Genomic DNA, 26,605 nt, shown 5'->3' with positions numbered 1-26,605 from the left:
GCAGCGGTAGATTACAAGCTTTCCCTACTAGTTTTTAGTGGTTATATTGGGTTATTTAAGTCTATGATGCAAACAAACGTGTATACTTGTGAAATGATGAAGTGCTCTCCTTAATAATGGATTATATGAAAAGTGTTATGTGAAACTACAGTATAAGGTCTCATCTTTTGAATAAGAAGCCTATAGGCATATTGGGTTATAGATCTGTATAATTTTATTATCAGTTGGGAATTTTAGGACTCACTTCGGTATACACAAATTATTACAACCTGTTCTTAGACAGTTTTGAATTACAGCAGTTATAATAACTTACAGTATTGGGTAATAATAATATTGAGTTGTATAGTATATATAGTTTTGACCTTACAGAAGTTATAATAACTTACAATATTGAGTAATATAGTGTATAATAATATTGAGTAATATAGTGTATATTACTATCAATATTACTACTAATATAATCTATAATAATATTGAGTAATATAATGTATACCACTAGAACTATAGTGTATATTTCTATTAATATTACTATTAATGTATTTGTATATAACTTTATTATCAGTTTGGAGTTTGAGGACTCACTTCAGTATGCTCCAATTATCAAAACTTGTCATAAATAGTTATAACTTACAGCAGTTATATTAATTAATAGTATTGAGTAATATAGAGTGTATTAATATTGAGTAATATAGTGTATATTTCTATTAATACAGTGTATATTACTCTTGTTATATTCTTCACGGTTTCTTATTTTTCACCTCAAGGGAAATAGAGTTTAACAAGCAATGACAATGATGAAACTGCATCTAGAGTAAATAGTTGTAGTAGTAATTGTTGTATGGTGTGAACATTAAATAAAAAATAAAAAATACAGGGAACCCATCATGTTTCTTTACAGTTAACAGGGAAAACAGCCCGTTTTTATTTTTTGTGGAAGAGTTTGACATTCATTGAAAATGTTGTATCATTTCCACTTCCCATGGTGAAAGATGCTCTGTGTACCTCAAGGGTGCAGACAGGAAGGTGAGCGTCTGTGAGCGCTGTCTTCCATGTGTCCGCTAGTGAAGGTCAGGTCAGAGAGGGCAGCAGGCAGTCTGGATCGGGGCCACACTCTGGTGGTCTAAAAAAGAAAATGTTGGGGCCCAACCCAGGGGGTCAACATGCAAATAGTAACCCCTGAGTGAAAGGCATAAAGCAGATCAATGTTCTCACATTACTCTTGCTGCCCATGACTGTGAATGTCCACGCCTACACACCACAGGAGGTTTTCATATTTAATGAAATTCAAAATCAACAATAGAGAAGGCAGCTGTATTTCAACAATGGTAGAAGTATGACGTCATAAGTGAGCATTAAAATCAAATAAGTTGATGTCACAATTGGTTAAAAGAAACTTGTATTTAATGTTGAATCATATACTTTCGAATCACAAAGATTGTATAGCCAGAACAGTTTCATTTTTCTCCATACAGCATACAGAAAAACTGCAACAACAACAATGTCTCCTGAAGTTACTCCACTCTCATTCAGTGCATGTGGAGCAGATGAAATTCAGCTGTTCTGTCTCAGGCAGGCCTACCCACTGCTGCCTCCCAGTGGTATCAATGGCACCTGTAACACCACAGTCATGTCTCCCTGTAGGTCCTTGTCCAGGGGCCCAGTTCTGGTAACAACTCGTAGTTGAATTTGTCCAGAACCAAAAGTTAAATTTACAAGTGAATCGTAAACCTAGCCAAACATGGGGTGATGTGGCTTTCTTTGCCATATCAGCCACCTTCCCCTGAATGTCTTTGGTGGTAATGTGGATGAGATCAATATGGTGGTCCCTGCAGTATCCCATAGCTTCAATCCATGTCATATTTTTCCGGACTAGTATCAGGTTTCCTTTTTAAAAGACAAAAGAGAGAAAAACAGAGACATTTTAATCCAGTCACCAGGCAAATATAGGGAAAATTACCACAAAGGCACATTATAATTTGATTACCTGTAAGCAAACTATGACTGGTTGCCGTGGGCTTTAGAGTTAAGGACGGTGAAGTGGTATCGGCTGAAGTTGCCTTCAGTGTAGGTAAAGTAGAGATACCACCGCTAGTTATGAGTGCGGTAGTAGTGGTGGTTTTAGTGGGCTTTAGAGTTAAGGACGGTGAAGTGGTATCGGCTGAAGTCGGCTTCAGTGTTGTAATAGTAGAGATACCACCTCTAGTTATGAGTGTGGTAGTAGTGGGAATTTGCTGTGTTGCTGTCACAGTTGACATTTCTGTTGCTGCATTGTTGAGCTCGGTGCTTGACGTGCTTGACACACGATCCGTGGTATTTGGTGTTGTCGGACGATTAGCAGTTGTTGCTTCTTCCGTGGTAACTTTAGAGGTGTGCGAAGTATTAGAAACCACATTAAAATGAAAAGTAATTAGGACCTCTTGAGATGTTGATGAGTACAAAGTTGTCAGATCTTCTGTCGTCCCCTCTGTACTTTGATGTGTGGTTGTTGGAATTGATTTTCTTGCTGTAAGAGTAAGTAACAAATTAAATTGACACAGACTATAGATCTCTGTTTGGTATTTTGCAAGGTTACAAAACATAAATTAAAAGAACATAAAGATAACTTTGCTGACAGAGAACATCAACTTACCCCCTTGGCAAACGAAATGGCGCTTTCCGGCACATTTCAGGTCATTCCACTTGCCTTGATTTTTGAAAATAACAGCAGTACAATTCTGACCTTTAAGGTAGTTAGGCTGAGCAGGTAGCCAATAACGGAAAGATGACATGCTCCCATCAGACCACTTCCAGGAATCTTTAAAGAGGCCAATCCACACGTTTTCTGACTTAGACAAATCATGCACTGCCTCATTCTCTTCTGCTGAGTGTATGCTAATGAGATCATACGACAAGTCCCTGCAATGATTCTGAGCGTCCCTCCATGATTTGGTCTTAGTTACAATTAGACCACTGGCAACCTCGTTTCCTGAAAATCCAAAAGTTTGATATTTTAAACACAGAAAAAGTGACTAATGTCCTCCATTTTTAACTGATTTGTGCTGTCTGAAAGATATTTAAATACAATATTGCAATTAAACTTACCATGACAAACAAAACTTCTTTTAGTTCCACAGTCACTCGCAATCCATTCGCCATCTTTATCCATGAATGCACACGCGTCTTCGTTTTTTATTTGTGGTTGTCCATCCTTCCATCTAAAAAAATCCAGATTTTCATCTGGCAGGGACCAATGCCACATCCACACTTTTCCAGTCTCCAGTCCTATCCAAGCTCTGTTAATACTTGGAACTAAGGTTATCAAATGATTCATTTCTATTGAGTTGTGAACTGAAGCTAAATCAGTGTACATTTGTCTGCAGTAGTTCTTTGCTTCTGCATAGTTCTTCTTAACAATATTAATAATGTGAAAATCCGAAGATCCCAGTGCAGACAAGCACAATCCTGTGAAAAAACAAGTAACATGTTACAGCAGTTTGAATACCAACAGGTATATATAAAACAATAACATTTTTCTCGTCAGAAATATCCAGACACAATTATACATGAGTATTCGAATATGAGGAAAACAAGCATGTAAGCTACAAACCTGAGATAAAAAGAAGATATAAAGTTTGAGTCCCTTTCATCGTGCTCAACCTGTCTTCAGTCAAGATCATGGCAAACAGCAAAACTAAAAACGAGTTGTTTTTAATATACTATTTTAACCGGTTGCTGCAACACAGCAGCAGCTATGAGCTGCAGTGTTTGTAAGAATGCCACCGGGCTTGTTCAGAGAAACCTCTTTAGGAGCAACCACGTAAGAAGCTGTTTTTCAGGATTCTTTCTCTATTGCACATACAGGAAGGCACATGGGTTCCTGGTTTGTTGAGTTGAAATTCAATGAAAACAGTTCAATTTAATACATTTATCAATTCATCAAAAGTGGGTAACTGTGAGCTGCTGACATGATCTATGATTATGACATTATTTGGCAACAGGTTAGTAGACAAATAATTACAATAGCGTGCAAGATTACATCCCTGACCAGGCCAGGTTATATTAAACCACCATACCTTCCCTAGAGAAATGTGTTGGTAGGAGAAACATCAATCATGTTAAAAAAGTGTGGATGAATAAATATATGCATGCATTTTTACACCAAACAAAGAAAGAAGGTTGAGAAGGATCTACAGGCCCAGCAGAGAGAGAGTGAGTCTCAGAGGGGTAGTGCTTTAAAAACAAACAAACAAATATATCTGAAAATAAGAACAGTAATGTGATATGTTGCTCTTTTGGATCATGTGTACTGGAAAATGTCACCTTTTTTCAGAGGGCTGCATCTAATTAAGGGCAGAACTAGAATTATTTCTAAGAAACTGGTTGAAAAATTGAATATGTAAAAAAGCATTAATAACAATAATGTATTTGTCACACAGAGAACAAGGACGTGACGAGGAGTGCAAAAGATTACAGAAAAATAACAATGTAATGAATACTTCTGGTGAAAGAATATAACAAACAACATCACTGAAGCATACAAAGTTGTGCAATACTGTATATCCCCTCCTGTCAAAAGCATTCCAGTGCTTCTTAGGTGTGGCTGTCTAAGAGTTGGATCAGATTATGTCTCCAAAAAACACTTTTAAATTTCAATTTTAATGAAATGCAATTTATTATATCATGCCTGTAGTCAACTTTATTAATACACCATTACCAAAAACACATTTGAAAAATCATCTGAATCTTGTGTCAGAATCATAGACTATGAGTAACACATATTTTCAGAATGCAAATGTGCTGTGTGCCATTCTCCTTTAATTCCCCGGAAGGGAGAACTATAATTTAAAAAAGTAAATATTATGTATTACAATGTTCATGCAGATGGTCGGATATTGCGCACAATAATGAAATGCTATGTTAAAGTGAATTAATCTATAAGATTACAGTATAGATCAGGCGGAACACATACTGCAGGAGTGTCATATGACAAGATGTTATGGGTGGTCCCATGAGACATTTTGGCTCAAGGGATACTGGCACTGAGCCACCATGGCCTGTAAACAACAACAGCGTCAAGTTGAAGTAAACTCGCTCTGAGTGTCGGCCTGTAGTCTGGCGCTGGTCTGGTTACAACAAGTACAGTGAAGTGGTTTTTAACAATGCGTCGAAGGTGTGTCTGGTAAGTAATTCCAACCTTCAAACGACCATGAGCTGTTTTGTCATCCACTGCTTCCTCAGACTATCACCGGGAACCAAGCTAATGTTAGCTGGAGAGGCTAGCCGTAATTGCAGCTAACAAGCTAATCTTAGCTAGAATACATTGCGCTATTATTGCGGATTTATTGAAGTGGCTCGATGACCGTCGAGTTATCAAGCTGCACATTTCTTGATGGTTACCGGGGTATGTTTATATCGTAGTTTCAAGACATATTATAGCATGCAATATTTTCCAGACGTATGGCAGCCAAAGCTAATGTTAGCTGTCGGGCTTGTGAGCTTTCATGGATTTGCAGCTAGCTAGCTAGCTACCCTCGGTGAAAGCAATCATTATTTATGTGTTATGTTGAGTAATGCACTGTAGCAATATGTATTCGTGAAATAACTCATGGGCACCGGCACTTTTGTTTGTGCTTTGTATTTACTGAAAGCCTCTTGCCACGGTGAAACTTAAATGTAAACGTTACTGCGTATCGTTAGCAACATTTAGCAAACGTGTAACGCAATTGCGATGCCAAATGGGGCCAGCTATCGTTAACACATTAATGTAAGCAAACGTTGATGTACTTAGTGTTTTGAACACTTTGAACAGACACTTTCATATAATACACAAAACGTTGCTATTTGTTAATGCGTTTTCCTCTGAATTCTGGGCTATTTGAACATGTAAAACAGTTTGGATGTTGGTTTTCCGCTTAGCTAATACATGGTTACAGTCGTATTCGCCAAACGCATCACTCTTTTCGTGGGAAAATGAATACGTGTCAGGCTTATTTTAGTATTATTGACGGCTGTATAATTGTTGGAACATTTGAGACGTAACGTCACTATGTCCTTAAACTAAGGCTACAACTAACGATTATTTTCTAGGTTAATCAATGAGTTTCTCATCTGCCAGGAAACAGTGAAACTCTTTCATTGCAATTCTTAAACTCCAAAATGTCCTCAAATGTCTTGTTTTGTCTGATAAACGGTCCAAGACAAAAACATCAGCTCCCCTGAGTCAGAGACTGATGCATATATTTGCTTGACATATGATTTAAAGTATTAAGAAATGTCAAAAATAGCTGGCAATTAAAATCCTGTTTATTAACAACTACAGTACACCATTTTAGATCTACCTGCAATCATTACCAGTTATTGCAAACAGATGTTTCAAGTTCCGTCATAAACTAATAATATCCTCTGTATCACCCTCAGATTGATATCCTTCAGACGAGAACTTATCCTCTCCATTGGGTATCTTACTCGTCATGTCCTCACAGCAAGGCAACAGTTCAGCCTCCAACAGCCCCACCAGCATCTTGGGTTCTCCCTTCTCAGTAATCAGTTCCTCACTTAACTCCCCTGTGGTCTCACCCACTCTGGGATTTGGACCCATCAGCAGCAGTCAGGTAATTGACATTCATTAGTCAGTAAATTAATGTCATGGTGCACCTTCTTTTTTGTATTTAAGGGATTTATCTGCTGTAGTGTACTTTGTTTACACGGGGTCGTGGCTACACATGATAGTTTTGCATACACCGCACAGTTTTTTTGTGTACAATATGTCCAGGAAGATTGTCATGCACATACCAACGTTTGTTTGATACTTCAGTTTAGGATTCAAAGTTTAGAGAAAGCACATTTTGATAATGCATTCAACAGTGTTGTAATTTAACATGACAAAATGAACCAAATGCACCGCTGTGTTTTTAATGACTCTTTTTGGTTTCTTTCGTTTATCCAGATCTCTTCTTCAGCAGGGATGCACTCAATCAGCAGCTCAGAAGATGTCAAGCCTCCGTTTGGCCTGAGGCCCATGCCATCTCACAGCCCTGGGATAATGATGTCTCAGAAACGCATGTGTGTCATCTGTGGAGATCGCTCCTCTGGTGAGTGAGTGTGCTAAGAGCAGAATTAGCAGAAGTGAAAACACAAGCTGTAGAATGTTTTATTTCATTTTAGTAATGTAATGTGTTTTCAATTGTTTCAACATCTTAACAAAAATGGAAACCAGACAATTTTGCTGAATAATACAATTGTGATGTTTGATTTTCCCATCAGACTCTTGCTTAACGTCTTTTTATGTTTTAATTTACAGGCAAGCACTACGGAGTGTACAGCTGTGAGGGTTGCAAAGGTTTCTTCAAACGAACTGTGCGCAAAGACCTTAGTTATACCTGCAGAGATAACAAAGAGTGCCTGGTCGACAAACGCCAGCGCAATCGCTGCCAGTACTGCCGCTACCAGAAGTGCCTGGCCATGGGCATGAAGAGGGAAGGTATGCAAGATCAGGGTTCAAATAGCAGTTAAAGTTCATTTTGAGAGCCTGTTTGGCTATAAAAGGTTTATGAACACGTTTTTTTGCGAGTTGACTTACATGCCACTATACAGAGGGGACCTACATTGGAGATTTCTGCAACATAGAGTTAAATATTCCTATTTAGAATGAATTAAACATTGGCAGTCAATTAGATTACTTAGAATAACTTATTATGCTAATGCAAGCCCAATTAAATTGATGAAGTAACATTGGATTAGTACTATTTCTGGCGTAGGTGAGGGTGGATGCAAGATTAGATAGATTAGATAAGATAAAGGGTAGAGACGAGTGTATTGGGGCTGGTTTATATAACTAACCCCTCTCCATCTCTTCTCTTCATTTTCTCCTATTCTACCCTTTCTCCATCTTTCAATAGTGATCAAACATGTAAAGTGGATTAAAGAAGATGGAAAAGATGAGGGATGGATGAGTATGACATGAAATCTTAAAGATATTGTATTTTTATGTTACTTAGAGAAATAGCCTGTTGTGTTAGACATGCAAATTTGTTGATTGGCGGATTTATGTGTGAAAATTTACCCCAAAATGATGGAGAGTGAGGATTGCTGCGGTATGGTGCATTGTGATGATAGACTGCTTTGTAAAAAAAAAAAGCAGTCGGACAGCTGTAGTTCTTAGCTGAATCTCTGTAACTGTATTTACAATCTGATTGAGTGGATTGGTGTTGCGCAGCAGAAAATAGGATGGATGGATCTTTCTAGTTAAGGCCCTCTATAGGCCGCAAGAAACATTTTAACTATCTAAAATGCATACAGTTGCAGGTGTTGCCTCTTGACCAGCTCTGTGCAGCCCAAATTCTGGCTCCATATTCAGGCATAAAGTCCTTACGCTATGCTTTGCCACACGTTAAGCCTTGTCACTTTGTTATGGCTGCACCTTTGTCGAGAGTGTCTGATCTGCCAGAGAGAAGGGTACATTTTATGATTTGAGGGGAGTCCAAACATTGTGTATTTAAAAAAAAAACAGCTTCTGTTCTTCCACCTCACTGACATCACAGTTTAGATTGCTGTAGACAAAAGTGACTCTCACTTTTACTGCCCTTAAGTTTAAAAAAAAAACTTCACATGTTAGTCTCTGTTGTCCATCTATTGTGATTCTGTCTTAAACCATTTAGTACTCAATTGTGAACGACTATGCTAATGCATGTAAGCTAGGAAAGCATGTCATTAACATACTCATGCATGTAACTTGAACCTACTACTATACTTAATATACTTCTATTGATAATGGAAGAACATTCATTTGACTTTTGTCTTGATGGTTATTATGATATTATGAATGTAGTATATGGTAGAAAATGAAAAGTCAATATGCCACAAAGATACTTTGAGAAACAGTTGTTTCAGTTCTATCTAATGTACTGTATTGTAGAAAAACCAGCCCCACTCTTCAGTTAAAATTGCCAGAAATCCACTGAATGCAACACTTTTGAAATGTGTTTCTGCTCTTACAATTGTATCAAGACATGCAAAAAACCCTCTACAGAGGCTGAGCATTTTGCATAATATCACCTTTTTAACCCATAAATTCATCAGTTCACATTTATCATTCTTCCGTATTTACCATCATCTCATTCCTTTTCTTCTCCCCCACCACTGTGTCCTTGTGTTTTGTCTGACCAGCGGTCCAGGAGGAGCGCCAGAGGAACCGCGAGCGAGAAGGAGAGCTGGAGTTCAGTATGGGCGTGAATGAGGAGATGCCCGTGGAGAAGATTCTAGAGGCAGAGACCGCTGTGGAGAAGAAGACGGAGCTTCACTCTGACGATGGCTCCGCTGGCAACTCTGTGAGTGGTTAAAACATCGCAATCAAAAGGAAGTTACTTTGCCATTCATCAGTGTTTGGCAGAAGCATGATGGGTTTGGCCTAATTTTTTTAGAATAGCCTAAACAAAAACATGCTATAAGTACAGGCTTACTGTAATTGTTGGAAGTATTTGGTTTGGATGCACAACTAAGAAAATGTGATTTATTGTTTGGTTTCAGCCCCATGATGCAGTTACCAACATCTGCCAGACTGCAGACAAACAGCTGTTTGCTTTGGTGGAGTGGGCGAAGAGAATCCCTCACTTCTCTGAGCTGCCCCTCGACGACCAGGTCATCCTCCTGCGTGCAGGTACGACTGAGTGTAAAGAACTGCACCTTTTAACGGAGATCAGATGCACATTATTAGTCTTTCTTCAAGTTTATCAGATGCATATGTAATACTCCAAAGTACACTTCTAAGAGAGGCTAAGGACACATTTGTAGTGTTACGCGATGTCATACATTTACACTGCTATCTTTGTCTCTTATCTGCACTGATGTGAACTCTTGCCTGTCCTGGGCTTCACTCTGACGTCTGTTGCTGACACGTGCATTTCCCTACGGGGATTATATAACGGTTTATCTTATCTTGGAGCTAAAGATAGTGCTTTGTGGATTTCCTTTTACTCTTACTTGAGTACATTTTTAATTGAATAAATATAACTATATAAAGTTTAATTATTAAGTACCCAATGCAGTATTTTAATTATAGTCGAAGCCTGAAGGATCACTTTTAGCTGCCCTTAACTTTGTCTGAAAGTTGGTATTTGTGCATGCATAGAGTTAATGAAAAGATAAAGACTATATTGGTAATTAATGCACAGTAAAATACATTTGAAGTTGGCTGCAGGTTTTTTTGACAAAATATATTGTCCTGTTGAATTTGAACTGTGTACAAAAAGTGCTGCAGTGAACCTTAGTTCTAGGATATCTGCCCTTGTACAGTGTCCCTTAATGTGAAGACATTATGTTGTACTCACTGTTGAGGTTTGTTTGGTGTTGACCTTAGGGGGTTTAACTATCAATAATAACTTAAGACTGCAGGAGGGTCAATGTAGGTCAGGGACCTTCTGATGTGTACGCACACGGGGGATAAAGTGATGGCTCTAAGTCCTCGAGACCAGTTTCTTAATGAGCCCCTCCCTTTGTGCGTTGTCAGGGTGGAATGAGCTCCTCATCGCCTCGTTCTCCCACCGCTCCATCGGTCTGAAGGACGGAGTTCTCCTGGCCTCTGAGCTGCAGCGGGACAGTGCACACAGCGCGGGAGTGGGGGCCATTTTTGACAGGTGCAAATATGGAGACATAAAACAGCCAACACACTGTTATGCCTTTTTGTTTAATGTTGCACATGTTTGTATTGTCTAAATAATAACTGTTTTTATTTAACACAGGGAGAGTGTGCAGAGTGCAGAGGTCGGCGCCATATTTGACAGGTAATTTCACTCTTGTGATATTATTTTAGTGTTTGACTAATAAAGTCATGGTAATTATTGTATTTTACACTCTGGCTTTCCTAAAAGCATTTAATCAAATCAATCAATGTTGTTATTTAGGGTTCTCACGGAGCTCGTCAATAAAATGAGAGATATGCAAATGGACAAAACAGAGCTGGGCTGCCTCCGAGCCATCGTCCTCTTCAACCCAGGTGCCTGACCAATGCTGATATCTAAATAAGAAACATTAACATACTTTTCTTACTATATGGGATGTCTCGTGGCACTGATGGAAATCTTCTCTCTATTTGCTTGCAGATGCTAAAGGGCTCTCCAACACCGGGGAGGTGGAGCTCCTTAGAGAAAAGGTCTATGCATCATTGGAGTCCTATTGCAAACAGAAATACCCCGAGCAGCAGGGAAGGTAAACGTCTACAGCTACCTCAAACTCTGCTCATCCTTTTACAGTGTAGAAAGTCAAAGTTAAACCTGATTGGTGCCTTGGTGTTCTGCTCAAACCTAATGATTTCTCCTCTGCCCTGGCAGGTTTGCGAAGCTCCTCCTGCGACTGCCAGCACTGCGATCTATCGGCTTGAAGTGTTTGGAGCATCTCTTCTTCTTCAAGCTGATTGGTGACACGCCTATTGACACTTTCCTAATGGAAATGCTTGAAGCTCCCCATCAGTTGTCTTAGATAGGATATGCGTACTGTGGTTAGGTTTAGAAAGCTGGAGTGGGACTGGAGTGGCACTTTAAGTTATTTGAAGATTTGTCAATTTGTCTCACTGCTGTCTGCGTTACACTATTTCAGTGCAGCACAGATTCGCTCTTTAGACCAAACCCAAGGCTTGGCATGATCTACAAGCTGGTGCTAAATGTTGAAATAACTTCATGAGTAACTATGGTTTGAAAAAAAACAAAAAAAAAGTATTTTTAAAAATGTAAACATTTACATATTTCCGTCACAGGAGCTATCATTTGGGTAAACATTTTTATATAAGCTTTTTAGACACCTCCAACACCAAGGTTCAGTTAATTCTCCAACTGAACTGAGCCCCAAACCTATTTTTTAAAAGGAAGGCAACCTGAATCATGTGTATGCGTTAAGGATGTATTCTTCTTTTTATCATTTGTAATTGAAGCCAGCTCTAAAACATGATGTATTGTACAGTCACCAGGTACTGTGTCCAACAACAGCTCTAAGTTTACTTGTATCATTGCAGAAGATAAAATCCTGACAGTAACCCTGCGATAGAAGACAGGTCAGTGTTTGAATCAGCCGGGGCCGACTTGTCTGTGTTGATTGAGGATCAGCTTTATGTGTCTGGTAATATACAGTTAGTGTTGTTTACTTCTTTGCCATTTTATAAATCTAATCACGTGGTGGTTAACGATTAAACTGCACTGCACACTTGCTATGTACTATTTCTAAAACACACTTAAAAAACGCCTTGCCTCTGAATAGTTGGGCGTTTGTCTTTTGGTGCTATTTCAGTAATAATTTGACAATATCGGTGCAGATGCACGCCAAACCACAAACCTAAGAAAATATGCAAAACTAAACAAATCCCTTTGTTAATCCTTGTTCAAATGTAGCAATATAAAATGTTAACTGCATAAGAGCTTTCTGCCTGTCAGTCATTCAGGGGTTTTACTAAGTAAATCATGTCTGGTGGAAAGGGAATACTCCATTTTGTAATTTATCTATACAATTCAAAGGTACTGTGCAAAAGTAATTGTTCAGGGAAAAATGTATATTGATAAATTGGAATTATGATCAGGATATACAAATTATATAATTCTTAATATGTGCCCTTGTTTTTAGTTTTCAGCTAGTATAAAGCAGAACATGTCTTGGGTTGCACTGGATTTGCTGAGACTGTTTCAGCTGATTTTTATTTTTTGTGCTTTTTATTTTGATGCTCAATTGTATTTTCCAACCTCCCCCCCCCCCTCCTTTTTGTAGGTAGCTGTCTTGTTCATTGTTATATGTCTCTGCAATTTATTAAAAGCAAACCATAATCACATTTAAGACCAAATGAGGTCTGTATGATGGCCATGTGTAAACCCCAGATGAGCTGTATTGGAAGCTCGTCGTCGACCTCTATCTGCTCTCAAACATAAAGTGACTTGAAGCATGGGTTGTGTGGACTGAAAATAAAGAGGCGTAAGTTTTGTTTTTGGTTGCTTTTTCTTCCCCAAAACTTTTACATGTGACACATTTTTGAAATCACAATTGAAAGATATAGTAAAAGAAAAAAAGTCAAACAACGTTTTAATGAGCCTTTTTATTGACTTTGTTACATAGTTTTTGCTGTGGGCAAAGACGCGATGGAAGCCTTGGTTGTATAGCACTTGTTTCCAAGTTCCACAGTGATGTTATGGCACAGGCAGCAACATGTGTGGTGGGCTAATGTTCAATTACAAAGAAGAAATGTTGAGTGCAATGAAATCAAAGGCTTCTTTCCACAGGACTAGCTGGTGAGTTTCAACACTGCACGTTTCACAATGTGTGTGCACTTTACCCTCTGTAAAGTCAAATATGTATTAACACAAACCCTACCACAGAGAACCAACTTTCGTATTGAGCAGAAGTGACACCTTTTTTTTTTTTTTAAACCATGCATGGCTTGGTTTGCTTAAATTATATTTAGAATAATACTGCTTTTAGTCTATAATACACTATTCTACACATGGAGCCAAAACAACAGAACTCAAAGACATTGTCATGACATGTACATCATTTTACAGCATTCCCCCTATAATACCTTACACATCTATCCCCCCCCCCCCCATAACTTCAGTTCCACTAAGTTGCATGCTACACAGTGGGCCTAAGGTGCTGATTAGTTTTCAGTTAATTCTAAACAAAACAAGAACATGAACTGTTGGGTGGGTTTCACATAGCTTCATTACGATGTTGCACTAGATGTGTTTCTTTCTCAATGGCTATGTTTCCGTCACAGTGGATAGATTATCATTGCTATGACATGAAGTGAAATGGTGCAAGTTATTAATTTAGCCAAGGCCATTGCAAATAGATTAATAGCACAATGACACAATCGAAGTTAAACTGTGGGCTCCTTTTTTACTTTTAATACAGATGTAAATAACAATAGATACATAATTGAGATTTTGTGTGCGTCCGTATTGCTAATTACCCCCTGATGTTCACATTCATAGTTAGATAATGAATGTCCTGTGAACGACAAACTGAGATCTCCAGTGAAGCCAGCTGAACTACACATTAAATTGGCCTGGTCTATTTTTAATAACTTTATTTAGATCTTGACTAGAGTGGAATAATGCACAATAAGGCAACAGGATACAGCTAATGTGCATGACCAATCCTAAAATGTCATAAATACTTTAAAGCTATCTTCATAACATACTATTTGATCCAGGACAGGATTAAAAACACTGGTTAAAAATAAATCACAGCTCGTGAAAGATGTACATTGCAGTATTATCCCCTCGTCCCTCACAGACTGCACATCTGTAGTAACATTTTCTTGATTAAATGTCCCTGAAAACATTTTAATAAATAACTGTCTCTGAAAGGCACTCTGAGATGTGCAGCTCATAGTTTCTAGAAAATAAAACTATATAACTGAAGATTGCTTCCTTGTAACACTGCACTCGCCTTGCTTAAACTGTTCAGTCCGTCAGAGAGAATAGGTCACATGATGTGACATGTCCACATTTTTTTTTAGCTAAAACTATTGATGAGCATTAGACTGAGACGAGTGGAATCACGAGTCTCACCTTAACTGTTGAATACGATCTTTAAAAGGAAGTTTCTCTGATAAATTCCTTCCGATCCAGTCACTTGGATTAGACAAAACTGTGCTACTGTAGATTTGCTGGTTTAACTGTTGAGTATTATTTCCGATGTCAGTGGTTCATCAGTGTCAAGGATTTCACATTCCATTGATACCCAACTTTTACATCCAGTGCAATTGTTCCTTATTTGAGCACCTTCTTGAGCAAAATAAAAAAGAAACACAAAACTACCACAGTAGTATATAACCCTCAGCACAAAGCCATCTCTTCAACAGATTAAATGTCTTTTAGTTTGTCCCTAAAGCTGCAGGGCTGACACTAAACTCAAGGAGAATTTAGTGTCCGTACCACACTTCCTGCTCTTTGGATTCAGTCAAGGCCACTGAGATCGAAAGCACACGCAGCTCTTTTGATGCCCTCAGCCTTAAAAAACACCCTTTAGCGAGGGTGCTGTCCTTTTGGAAGGATGACTGTGATTAGGCTGAATGAGTGCACGTCATCGATGTTGATCCAGCAATAGCAAAGCTTAGTGGTTTGGATACAGCACTCCGCTCTCTGACCGTCAGTTCATGAATAAAAGCTTTTATCCAATCTCTCCAGGAAGCACTTGTGACAAGCCTATGTGAACTAAAACGCATACAGATAAGGTCAAGGAGTGGGTTGCCAGGTTGGATGTAGGCAATGGAGGGGCAGTGAAAGGGCTTCCGCACGGCCTTTTGTCCATCTCACACCTGCATCTCTGAACCACTGGACAAGCCCAGAGCGTTGGCCTCCTCTGTAGTCAAGCCGTTCTTAAGTGTCCTTCTCACTGTGCAGACAGAGAAAAGAGGATTGTTAAAATGTTTGCACGGCAGCCCATTGCATTTCTCTGTACATGAAAATAAAGGATGCCAATTGGGTAATATTTGGGATGACTCACATGATTTTCGGTTGACTCGGGATCGCCTCCTCTCCCGAGGTTGCGTCCGCTGGCTGGGACCCTGAGTGGCTGACCTCACAATCCTCTCCATGATCTCATCAGCCGTATCATCTGTGCCGTTCACCGGGTCGTCACTGGCAGAGCACCATGGGGCCACACGCCCTGAAACTGGAAGGTCGGAAGGGATGATAGGTCAGGTGTTTAGAAACCAGAGTACTTTTACGTCAGATTTCTCGTCAATAGCTTTCATGCCCTTTGACCCAATGACTCCAAATTAATGCAGTATTATATGACTATACCGGTCAAGTAGTACACCTCTTTTTATTGAATTTCCAGGCTTTTACTATTGTCTATGAATATATTTAAAATTAAAAATGTAGTTATTGAAAAAAGTTTTTTTCTGAGTCTCCAAGAATTTTAAATATAACATTTGAAGATTTTCATGTAAATGAGAGATGGCCTAAAATCCAATAATAAGGAGTGTCTTATTAGTCCAGTTTAGAAATACTATCTAGTATGGATGGAGTCAACGGGACAAATGAGCTATTGTAAAGAAATGGAACTTAAAACTTTTGAATCACATTTATTATAAGATACAACTACGTTTTTTTCCACGCGTAATTTACTACAACTTTATAAATATAAACAAACTAAATATGGGAAAGATGGTATTAACAATAACATTTGTTTTGTGTGACTCAAACGGTAGATCATTGACGGTCCCTAAGTGAAACCCTGGGGTTAAGAGCAATAGCTCAGATGTGAACTAGTCGTCCATTGAATGCTCACTGTCTGATAAACTCAGTATGAAGGATCAGGAAAGTTGTATGTTTATGTAAGGCTAAAAAGATAAGAAAATATAAGAAAGATATTTCAGCCTGATGGACATACAGAGGGACAATGCCATCCCTAGAGGCATGCTGCTAGCGTAGCTAAAAATACCCCGCCTAGTGAAAGATTAGCTTAAAGGTTACAGGCTGGATTACTGAAGTATCACTGAAATTCCTGGCCACAGAGGAATACTGAATGATGATGATATGATGAAAGCTATGTACTGTAGGGGCTGTAACGGTGTTTCTCTGACTGACCTCGGGTGCCGCTGGCTCTGGTGCGCGTGCGGAGGCCTGGCACCGTGGACGTGGGGCTCTCTCCGCCCTGCAAGCCACTCTTCAGTACGGCCTTCATGTTCTCATGTTCGGCTGCATCCTCAGCATACTGGATCCCCTGAGGCTGGCTCTCCTGTGCCTCTGATGGGGCCCCGCTGAATTTACCACTCTGTAGGGTGAGGACACAGGATTACTACAATCAGACATTTTATTACAAGGTGTTTGCATATCTCATTCCAATGCTCACTTTTAGTTTTTGGGAAAAACCACACTGAAAAGCTATAAATACCAAACATGTCAGACAGCATCATGACACAGCAGTTTTTCTATCCTCAGATAAGAAGAACTAGTGATATTGCTGTTTATTCTGTGACACCCACAAAATAGTCCATTCATTTCCATAAGGAAGTACCTGCGACACCATGCGAATACCTCCTTTTCTTTCCTTGTCAAAACCTTCAAGCTTCTTCATTCATTGTAGGTTAAACACACACAGAACCTGTCAGTCTTATGAATGATGACTGGCCTTTTGTTAGTCTCAAACAATGTACCAGTTATTGTTTAAAGTTACTTCAGCACAGTCTGGTTGAATGTTAGTCACCACAGAAAGTTCCCATGCACATGTTTGCACACAAAGTCACCCCCCTACCTCACTATCATCGTCATCATCACTCTACAGAGATAAAGGAAATGGGGGGAAAAAATGCCAAGGTGTGGAGTGAATACAATATACAGCCAAATTAAAGTGAAAGCTCTTCATATACAAAATCACAAATATTTAGGAGGTGTTTTTAGACTTTCAGATCGATAAAGACACTACTAAGTTATCGTGTTTTTATTTTTTACACAGGTCTAAGCATTTTCTCAAATCAAAAAGAAGCACATTGTCTTTGGTCTCTATTCATTTACATAAAAGGAATAGTTTAACATTTTGGGAGATACGTTTATTTGCTTTCTGGCGAGAGGTAGATGAGAGGAAGAGAGATTTATACCCCTCTCATGTCCGTAAAGTAGATGAACCCAGCAGCTGGTTAAGTTAGTTTAACCTGTTTACAAGGGAAGACAAAAATGGGCCTACAATCACCTATCAAGCTCATTCATTAACATTTAATATCTTGTGTTTTTACCAAGGATATTGTTGATATTTAGTTTTTTTTTTAGGAAAATAGAGAGGGTTGTGTTTTCTGACACTTGGTGAGTTCCCTGGAACACCGGGGACACATATTCATGTATAAAAGACGTACAAAAGTGCATTTTGCATGATAGGTCCCCTTTAAGTCACTATGCTAGGCTAAGCTAACCATCTGTTGGTTCCAGTGACATTTTTAACAGACAGATAAGAGAATCAATTATTCGAATGAATTCTCTGTAAATAATACAAAATCTTTCTCCATGTTGTTTATATTTTGTTATTTTTGGACACAGTGCTAGCTCTTTGCCTCAGCTTTAATGCTCTATGCTAGGCTAAGCTAACCATCTGTTGGTTCCAGTGACATTTTAAACAGACAGATAAGAAAATCAATGTTTCCAATGAATTCTCTGCAAATAATACCAAATCTTTCTCCAAAATCAAAAGTCCTATGGGGTTTTCGTCCTCCAAAACCATAAAAAAACATTGCGGATGTATACGAGCTAGGGACCAGAGGAGCATAGTTGACTGAACATCTTTGTAAGAGTGTGGTTGAGGTGTGGGCCTTGTTATTTCTCCTTCAGGGACGTCCAAAGGTTTGAATTTGCACACAGTGATTGAATTAGAGTTCCTTTGAAGAGAAAGGGGCCCCTGCCAAGGCTCGCAGTGGAGTGGCTCTGAGCGACCGACTCCTCGGGGTTTAAGGGATTTTAATCATGCAGGGAGGTGTTTGCTCTGGCCTTTCTTAGCCTGCTGCAGCTACAGAGTGAGATACACCGAAAAGAAAAGCTGTTTATTGTTACAGTAACCTATACATGTGAATACTGAGGAACTACGCTGATGTCATTACAAATGTACAGCGTGTCTGTCAGTAATGGCCACTTTCAGCGATTTAACCAGATTAAGGTTATAACCAGTGTCGAGGGATTGCTCATATTGTCTCATGGAATTGAGAAAGTAGAAACTAAGCAAAGATGTGGATCAGGAAATGGAGAAAGTGTATGTGTGACCCTTGCTCGTGGTGAGTAGCACTTACATCTGTTATCATTTTTCCCCTGGTCTTGTTTCTCTCTCGGTGGTTGGCCCTCTTCTGTTTCTGTTGTAGCACGCGCTCTCTTGTTGTTCGATACTCCAGGGCAAATTCACTCAGGATCTTGCTAAAGCGATGAATGCTGACCTCACGTACTGCATATATCGGATGGCCCAGGAACAGCAGAAAGGCATGAAACCTGCAGATGTGTAGGGAAACATCACATCACTGTACAAGGATCCTTTAGAAACAGACTTTAAAAATGCATTAAAAAGTTACAAAAATGTCTTTCAATGCTAAAAATGGTTGTTAATCAAACAGAAAATAGAATATATAGCTTTGCCAAGTTGATCTGATCCAGTATTTGATCCTCACGGAGCATACCTGTTGAGTATTCTCCGATGAACAATCTTCAGAATTATAATTCTCTCTGCACACTCTTTGAGGAAGTCAGACATTTTTTGTTTCAATGCTGGTTTCATCTCATGTTTCGCAATGACCTTGAGGTGATCCCATGATGCTTTGCACCTTCGCTCCATCTGGGCCAGATTGTCTTGAAGCTGGTCGAAATCCACCTAACAGAGTGGAATCACAGAATTGTTGAGGACTCTTTTCGTAGAATTTGACGTTTGCATTTCAAACTGATATTGTGGACAAACGTGTTTTTAAAATGTTGAAAAACCTTGGTCAAGCGGGTGATTGCTCCTATCTCAGAGTAGAGGTCAGTGCTGTCTGGAAACTTCTCCACCACGATGGCGCAGGCATGGTGCAGCAGGGACTGCTTATGAACCGTGTCCTTCACCTCCGGGACTTTCTCCAAGTAATTCAGCTCAAAGCCTTTCGCCTAGAGATGCATGTATACACAGCAAGTCAGAATGCGGGACGGAAACAACTGCATGGAATTAAAAATCAACTGCCCCTAGTCCAGGACTAAATTGCACTGAATTTCCTTTTTGGCACACTCAGAAAAGGGGCTCAATGGACTGAGCCAAGTAGATATGTAGATTCATTCGGCTGGTGATTATCAAAAACCACAATCTACTTTAAAACATTGGAACTCCCCTTCCAAAAAACAAGGCTGGACACTTCATGAAAGACACAATCCCAACAAGCCTTCCCTTGTTCTGCTGCCAGTTTTAAATGGCTTACTGCAAAAATATAAATGCTGCTATTATTTACGGGAACTACTTGTTTTTGATGTTGATGATTTATGTTTCCCTTGGCTATCATGTCCCAGGGGTTCACTAATGCATAGAAATACACGCAGAAATCCCCATTGCATAAAAAAAAGCACGAAGCAGATGCCAATCGAGCAGCCGGGACAAACACAAACTGTCCGAAAACACACAATCACACAACCACCTTCTCTTTTTCCACAGAGCCTTCACGAGCGTTTTTACTGTAGAAGGACAGTGTCTGCTGCAGACAGTCAGGCAGCACATTCTTCTACACATAGAGAGTCCACTGTTATCCTAGCCAAATAAATATGTTGGCGGAGGATTTAGGGGGAGGAGGAAATGGAGGAAGTGAGTAGAAGACACACAGGGAGAGAAAGTGAAAGAAGAGGAACCTCTCGGCCATATACGTCCTGAAGGTTACTCACATTAGTGCCATTGAGGAAGTTGCCAATAGCCAGCAATGTGGTCAAGATGTAGCGGAGAGTCTTGTTCTTCTCTAACTGGTCCATCCCTTCCTTCAGGTCCTGCAGAGGCTCGGCCACTTCCTGAGAGCATGAAAGGAAGTTCAGAAGCACACTAGCTACTCTTACCTCTTTTTGTCAATTAATTTGGCTGATAACAATGCACAGTAAACACAGATTTTATATGTAACTATCAAACGTTTTTAATTTGAGCATTTTGCCATTCAAAACATATAGATGAGCACATCATGTCATTCTTATACATACTGTATATTTACATCACAATATCCTCTATATTTTCTTGATGAAAATAATCAATCATCACTCTGCACATTCCTCTGAATATTTTTGCACTTTTCTAGCTATTTAAAACTGCACAGCTCTTCCACTTACATATTTTCTTTCTACAGACATTTTTCATAGTCCTATTGTATTTCCTTTTTTGTATATTTATAATACTTATAAACAATCTTTTTGCTGCTCCTATTTTAAAGCTTAAATTATCTTAATGTGTTTATGCATGCACCATTATACACCTGAGCAAATAGCTTGTATGTGTAATGGAAACTTCTTGAGCAAGGACTCGAAACACAATGAGAAACAGGAGAGCTCGAATCCTGATGGCAGACACTGAAGATGAGTTTGAAGTTACGTTGGAGAGTTGACATTTTCTGAAGCCACGAAGTGACACAGCTCCTGCCTAACCAATTCTGAAGATCTCTCCCAAATCCCAAGTCTTTATCTAGCTCTAGACAAAACTATTCTCAAGGGAAGAGAGAAGGTGGCAACCGAGGTCACGTGCCTGAACGCTGACTATAGGAGTAGAGGGATAACCTGGCAGAGGCATAGGAACATATATTTCTCAACAGTATGTGTAAACCTAGTGCCCAATAAACCTGATCCTGATCCATAGTTTTCCATTGTTTGACTTCTCGTCACTCTTGGTGTGATCTACGTGTGATTCCAGTGGACAGGAATGTGTCTCACCTTCTCTAGAAGCTCATAGTCCATCTTGAATGCCCACAGCTGCAGGCGGGCCGACAGCTCTGTGATGGAGGACAGGGTGAGGAGGAACTGCTCGGCGCTGCCCAGGGGGATATCAGGGCTGACCAGCTGGGCCTCCTGGATCCTCTGCTTCTCCTCCTCTGTGGGGATCATCGTCAGGATTTTCTAGGAGAGGGAGGAAGAAACAAGAGGAGGGGAAGGGAAAGGGAACAGGCTTTAAGGATCATTCATCAAGTCTACCTATGAAACTCCTAAGATACATTTTTACAAAATATGTCAGGGAGTAAATCATAGGAGGGAAGAAACAAATTAATTTCGACATTTCTCTGCGTGTTTATCTAAGATGTTTCCAATCTTTCCCACAAACTTGCACGACATCTGAACTTTCAACCTCCCTTTTCTTTTAGTATGGCTGTGAGGATCTCCGGGGACAAAAGGTGGGGATTAATACTCCTTTATTCTAAGAATGAACTCAAGGTGAAACTCTTGAAACTACAGGTTATATCACCCCAAAGGGATGCAACATTAATCATTGTCTGCTGAAAAAACTGCAGTATGGTTTTGAAAAAAAAAGCTCAAAATATGCATGCGGAGCTCTTCTTTAATCATCATGTGATTTATAACATGAAAACAGTCGGGACAGCCAGCTGTGCAGCCAGGAAATCACTCTAAATGTCAACACTTTGGGCCATCCCATATAGAAAAAGTGAAATCCCTTGCGAAATCCATCAGTGTATTTTGGTGTGATGAGTAAATGTCATTAAAGTGAGCTTTAAGTGTTCGTATACGAGAGACTAGACAGTGCCTTACCAATTTAGATACTCTAGACATGCTCACCTCAATGCCCTCTTTGTTCAGTGCGTACTCATCAAAGTTGAGGATAGCTGTCTTAATGGTGCGAGGAGGAGGTAAGACAGTCAAGCCGATGTTTATAGCGTTGCTGCGTTTTGAATCCAGGACGATGATTTCTTGTCGTTTGCCATCAACAGCTGCTTTCTATGAGAGATACAAAACGGCATCACATTAGCTCAGGACTGATTAGCCTTTACCACAAAATGAACAACTAACTTGCATACTATTCACCATTATAGTAGTAATAATATATAATATCCTTCGCTATAGATTTAGCTTGTTTACCCTGGTAAAGTGTGGTTGTGGTGGGACCTCAACCATAAATGCCACCCAGGGGGACAGTAGTGAGGCCAAAATGATTACTAAAATCAAAAACAATCCTTTCTAAAAAGGTGCCAAATACCAGGAGTATACAGTAATACTACATGGGTCTACTGTTACAACAGCACAGCGCTAATTTACCTTAGTGACAGGCAGCTCCTTGGACTTGGACTCAAACAGCTGCTCCAGTTTGGATGTGTCCACTTTGACTGGCTCCAGTTTGGACCAGAGGGACTCTTTACAGAATTTATGACTCTTACACTGCCAGTCCACGGGACGCACCTCGTTCCAGAAGAGACGGATGGTCTTCTTCTTCTTTTGGAAGAGAGGCATCTCCCCTCGACTCAGCTGGGGGGAGGGCGGGGGGAGAGGGGGCATGAATGGGGGGGGGGCGGGGGCATCATTTTGCCAAGGAGGGGAGGGGGAGGAGGAGGGGGGAATCCGAACAGGGGCGGGGGTGGCGGCATGGCAGCATTGTATGGCGGAGGGGGGGGGTGGGGGGTATCAGGTCACTTGAGCCCATCAGACTGTCCATATCTAAAATGTCCATGTCGTCCTCGTCCCTCAGGTCCGTGAAGTCCATCTCTTTGATGCGCAGCTCCCGGGGTTCGGCCATCAGCTGATCCCAGATATAGTCCGACTCTTTCTTGGGGGGTGCGGTTGCCGTGGCAGCCGTTGATGATTTGTCCGTCTGCTGCTGCTCCTTAGAGGCCTCCACCTCCGGAGGACATGTCAGGCCTTTGACCAGATCGCCAAACTTCTCTGCCACTGCTCGCACATTGCCCTGGTTGTCCAGATGCCCCACCTCCATTTTCTTCACATTCTCCTCCCTGGCCTGTCTGTGAGCCTCCAGTGTAGAGATCCTGCTGGCCAGGCTAGCCACAGAGGAGTCGCCCACCTCTGCCTCCTTCTCACATTTACAGTTCTCTTTCTCCGTTTCTGCTACATTCTCTTCCTCCTTGCCGGTTGTGGCCTGAGCGTAGAGCATGTCCAGCATGAAGCGCTTGCTGTTGAGTATTTTGTTGCACTGGTCGTTCACATCTGCGTCTTTAATGCACTGGGTCCACTGGCCTGTTGATACAGACATAATTTAACACAATGGGAGAAATATAGGTAGTTATGACAGTAAGTGAATAAAATGTGATGCTAATAACTGTGCAATATATACCTGGCTGCTATATGCTGCTATGCATTACATTAATGCACACAATGTACAACAATATCTGTTTTCGTTTTGTTTTTTATTACTGCCGATTTTTATTCCATATTTTATTCCATTCCATTGCAATGTAAAAAATACTGTTATATTTGACTATATTCTTTATTATTATAAATATTTTACTAGTTCTCTACCTGTCTTTTTACTTTTATGTATGCACCACGGCACCAAGTCAAATTCCTCGTATGTGTAAACCTACCTGGTCATAAACCTGATTCTGATTCTGTTACAGGATGTGTATTTTGTAAATTGTGTATTCTTTTTTAATTTAGTTATCTTTAATATTTTTTAATGCATGCTTCTTGGTTAACATTAAGCTGTCTTTGGCTCTGTTCTGCTGTAACAAATGTAAATGTCCCCTCTGTGGGACGAATAAAGGTATTCTGATTCTGATTCTGAAATCAGCATGGAACATACCTGCTTCGATGTCGTTGGTGAGTTTCTCCTCCCGCTCCTCCCTCTCCAGAGTGCTACTTGTGGAGGAGATGCTGGACGCGGAGCAGTTGTCCTTTTCGTTCACTTCCTCGTTCTGTCTCTCCTTCTCACTCAGCAGTACACTGTCTTCTACATCCCTCTCCGTCGGCTGCTCTTCCTCTTCCTCCACATTCACCTCCACCTCTGGTTGTCCCTCCTCTGCTACATCTACGACCTCCACTTCCTTCACTTCCTCTTCTGCTTCTACCTCATCCACACACTGCGTCTGCTCCTCAAGCTTCTCCTGCTCCGGCCTCTTTTCTGTCTCCATTCCTGACTGTTCATCTGACGCCGACTCTGGCTCTACATTCTGTTCGGACTCAGTCTCTTCAACATCCTCTGTCTCTGCAGGCGACTCTTTCTCAGTCTGCTGCGTGTCTGGCTCGGGGGGAGGTGTGGGGGGAGGTTCTGGTACTGTTAACTCTGGCGCTAGACTTTCGGGTCTGGTCTGCGGGTCAAGGTTTGGCTCTGAGATACGTTCGGTTCCTGGAAGAGAAATCCAAACAATGTGGAAAACAATGAGTTACAGTTATGTGCCTTTATATTATCTGAACAGAACATTTTTTTGTTTATAATGAAACGGTTTTAAATTGCTTCCTGACATGTCCTTAATTGCACCGAGAGACTGTACATTTCCAGACTGTAGAAATAGTTCACAAAGCAATCATGAAATTCAGTTATCATGGCTAATGACCATAGAACGTACACACTCTGTAAAACACAAGCTATGTATCTGAGAACGAGAGAGGTTCAATTCAAGCTTTGTTTAAGTTGTTAACAAATAAATGTGTTTTAGAAAAAACTATTTAATGTAATATTGAAAGATACAAGCACTTTAGATCCTAAAATCAATGAGGTTATCTCCATCAGCACACACATGCAAACAACATCAAAATACCTGTATCTACCTTCCTACTCTATCCCTGTTTCATTTGTTAATACATTTTGATTTGTATTTAAGATAAGATATACTTTATTGATCCCAAATTGGGATTTCTATTTTAAATGCAGCAGCATGTCAAGCAGGTATTGCACATAATTAGAAATACAAAAGTGTCGAAAATAAATAACATAAATAACATTGAACACATGTTTCTAGAGTGTAATGCGGCTGAATCTAATTTCTTTATGAAAATCATCAAGTGTTGCCAAGCCCAGTGTGTGTGACAGTGTGTGTCTCCGCCATGCTTGTATGACTCTGGTAATGATGATGAATAAACGGTACCAAACACCAGTTACCTGACGTTTGTTGTGCAGTGTCTTCCTGTGAGATGACAGACGAAGGAGTGGTACAGCGGGACACAGAGCGGCTCACAGGGTTGGGACTCAAACACAACGTGATCTCTGTTCGTCCTCTCGTTGGCACCCTGGGGCGCTCCCGCTCAAACTCCTCTGAGGCTAGCCTCTCCACGGCCTTGTACCTGCAATGATTAAATATAGCCTTCAGACGTCCTCGTTTAGATGCATGCTCTTTGGTTGTAAAAGCTTTCACCTCAGCCATTTAATAGTTTTGGTATAGTCTGAACATACATGCAAACGTACACATTTTTCGCTAATTGTAACAAATAACTTAAGTGGATGGTTATATTGTGTGTTGTATTGTACTTTTTATATTTGGGGTGTATTGTGGTTTTATGATACTGAAGGCTGTACAGTATATTTTAATAACCATGTATTATTAGTTGTAATGGACCAAATAGGGACAAAATTGAACTTTATTGAAACTATGGTAAATTGCATTGTCCATATAACGTACAAATACAAATATATAACATTTAGAGATTGAACTGCAATAAAGCTTTATTCTAAAAGTTTAAATCTCTGAACATATCTTTTAGGGGTGGAACAAAATGTATACCATGACCATTCTGTAACAGGAATTTAAATACATTGATAAATTGCCCTGAAAAATTCTCTGTAAAGATAACACTTTAAAGATATGTGCATGTGTGATGATGAAGAATGCATTCAGGTTTCAAAGAGTTATAGCCTATATGTGTGCTTTTGACATATATTTGTCTTATTCCTCTCTTATTCACACACTCCAAAGATTATTATGACACATCAGGGAGTCAAATTATTAAAAAAGGAGATCCTCCGTTGCCAAAGTGCTGTCCAACATTTTTGGCTGGTGTTAAATGATCTCACATTCTTTACAGGGTTGAAAAAGGTAAGGGCATAAGAATGAGCTATAAATCATATAGTGCTCACACTCACACTGAGACATGGTCAGAGGGAGATAACTGGAGCACATCCATGCCAAACCCCAATTACACACTTGTCCAGTTAACTTCGGGACGTCTTAATAGTGAGCAGGCCTTAAGGGGCTCTGACACCTATAAATAAGCCCGAAGCTTTACATCTGCTGTCA

The 26,605-nt window shown here is 40.0% G+C and overlaps 3 protein-coding genes across 5 annotated transcripts in view; 1 reads left to right on the top strand and 2 right to left on the bottom strand.

The window, feature by feature from the left end:
- Positions 1–1,383: 1,383 nt before the first annotated feature.
- LOC117480387 (C-type mannose receptor 2) lies at positions 1,384–3,745 on the bottom strand. Its single transcript, XM_034127690.1, has 5 exons — positions 3,587–3,745; positions 3,082–3,441; positions 2,630–2,965; positions 1,985–2,503; positions 1,384–1,884 (listed from the first exon to the last, which is right to left on the bottom strand). The coding sequence occupies exons 1-5, from the start codon at positions 3,654–3,656 to the stop codon at positions 1,523–1,525; spliced, it is 1,647 nt and encodes a 548-aa protein (XP_033983581.1). The 5' UTR covers positions 3,657–3,745; the 3' UTR covers positions 1,384–1,522.
- Positions 3,746–5,000: 1,255 nt separating this feature from the next.
- rxrbb (retinoid x receptor, beta b) lies at positions 5,001–12,933 on the top strand. Of its 3 annotated transcripts, none has more exons than XM_034127687.1 (12): positions 5,001–5,158; positions 6,397–6,590; positions 6,926–7,070; positions 7,280–7,459; positions 7,878–7,931; positions 9,145–9,305; positions 9,505–9,634; positions 10,484–10,610; positions 10,716–10,757; positions 10,878–10,969; positions 11,076–11,181; positions 11,304–12,933. In XM_034127687.1, exons 2-12 carry the CDS (start codon positions 6,450–6,452, stop codon positions 11,449–11,451), a joined length of 1,326 nt encoding a protein of 441 aa, XP_033983578.1. In that variant the 5' UTR covers positions 5,001–5,158; positions 6,397–6,449; the 3' UTR covers positions 11,452–12,933. The 3 variants fall into 3 exon arrangements, with proteins under 3 accessions (XP_033983578.1, XP_033983580.1, XP_033983579.1); XM_034127688.1 differs by lacking the exon at positions 5,001–5,158 and adding an exon at positions 5,173–5,380; XM_034127689.1 differs by lacking the exon at positions 7,878–7,931.
- A 93-nt stretch (positions 12,934–13,026) lies between these two features.
- The window catches only part of fhod3b (formin homology 2 domain containing 3b), an 89,637-nt gene continuing 76,058 nt past the window's right edge, over positions 13,027–26,605 (bottom strand). Inside the window, 14 exon segments of the mRNA XM_034127686.1 lie at positions 13,027–15,348; positions 15,460–15,627; positions 16,548–16,734; positions 18,731–18,923; positions 19,109–19,299; positions 19,407–19,568; positions 20,328–20,447; positions 21,351–21,533; positions 22,206–22,364; positions 22,683–22,894; positions 22,897–23,068; positions 23,071–23,612; positions 24,178–24,720; positions 25,474–25,655. Of these exon segments, the coding sequence (XP_033983577.1) occupies positions 15,266–15,348; positions 15,460–15,627; positions 16,548–16,734; positions 18,731–18,923; positions 19,109–19,299; positions 19,407–19,568; positions 20,328–20,447; positions 21,351–21,533; positions 22,206–22,364; positions 22,683–22,894; positions 22,897–23,068; positions 23,071–23,612; positions 24,178–24,720; positions 25,474–25,655 (3,097 nt within the window). The 3' untranslated portion in view covers positions 13,027–15,265.

Source organism: Trematomus bernacchii, unplaced genomic scaffold (assembly GCF_902827165.1).
Source record: "Trematomus bernacchii unplaced genomic scaffold, fTreBer1.1, whole genome shotgun sequence".
Lineage (NCBI taxonomy): Eukaryota > Metazoa > Chordata > Actinopteri > Perciformes > Nototheniidae > Trematomus > Trematomus bernacchii.
This window is presented reverse-complemented; position numbering and strand designations above follow the sequence as displayed.

Coding starts and splice junctions, on each gene's coding strand:
- rxrbb (XM_034127687.1), top strand. CDS start 6,450: ATGTCCTCACAGCAAGGCAACAGTTCAGCCTCCAACAGCCCCACCAGC. Junction 7,071..7,279: donor CTGTGGAGATCGCTCCTCTG/GTGAGTGAGTGT, acceptor TTTAATTTACAG/GCAAGCACTACGGAGTGTAC. Junction 7,932..9,144: donor AAAAGATGAGGGATGGATGA/GTATGACATGAA, acceptor TTGTCTGACCAG/CGGTCCAGGAGGAGCGCCAG.
- LOC117480387 (XM_034127690.1), bottom strand. CDS start 3,656: ATGATCTTGACTGAAGACAGGTTGAGCACGATGAAAGGGACTCAAACT. Junction 3,442..3,586: donor ATATCTTCTTTTTATCTCAG/GTTTGTAGCTTA, acceptor GTTTTTTCACAG/GATTGTGCTTGTCTGCACTG. Junction 1,885..1,984: donor CAGTCATAGTTTGCTTACAG/GTAATCAAATTA, acceptor TCTTTTAAAAAG/GAAACCTGATACTAGTCCGG.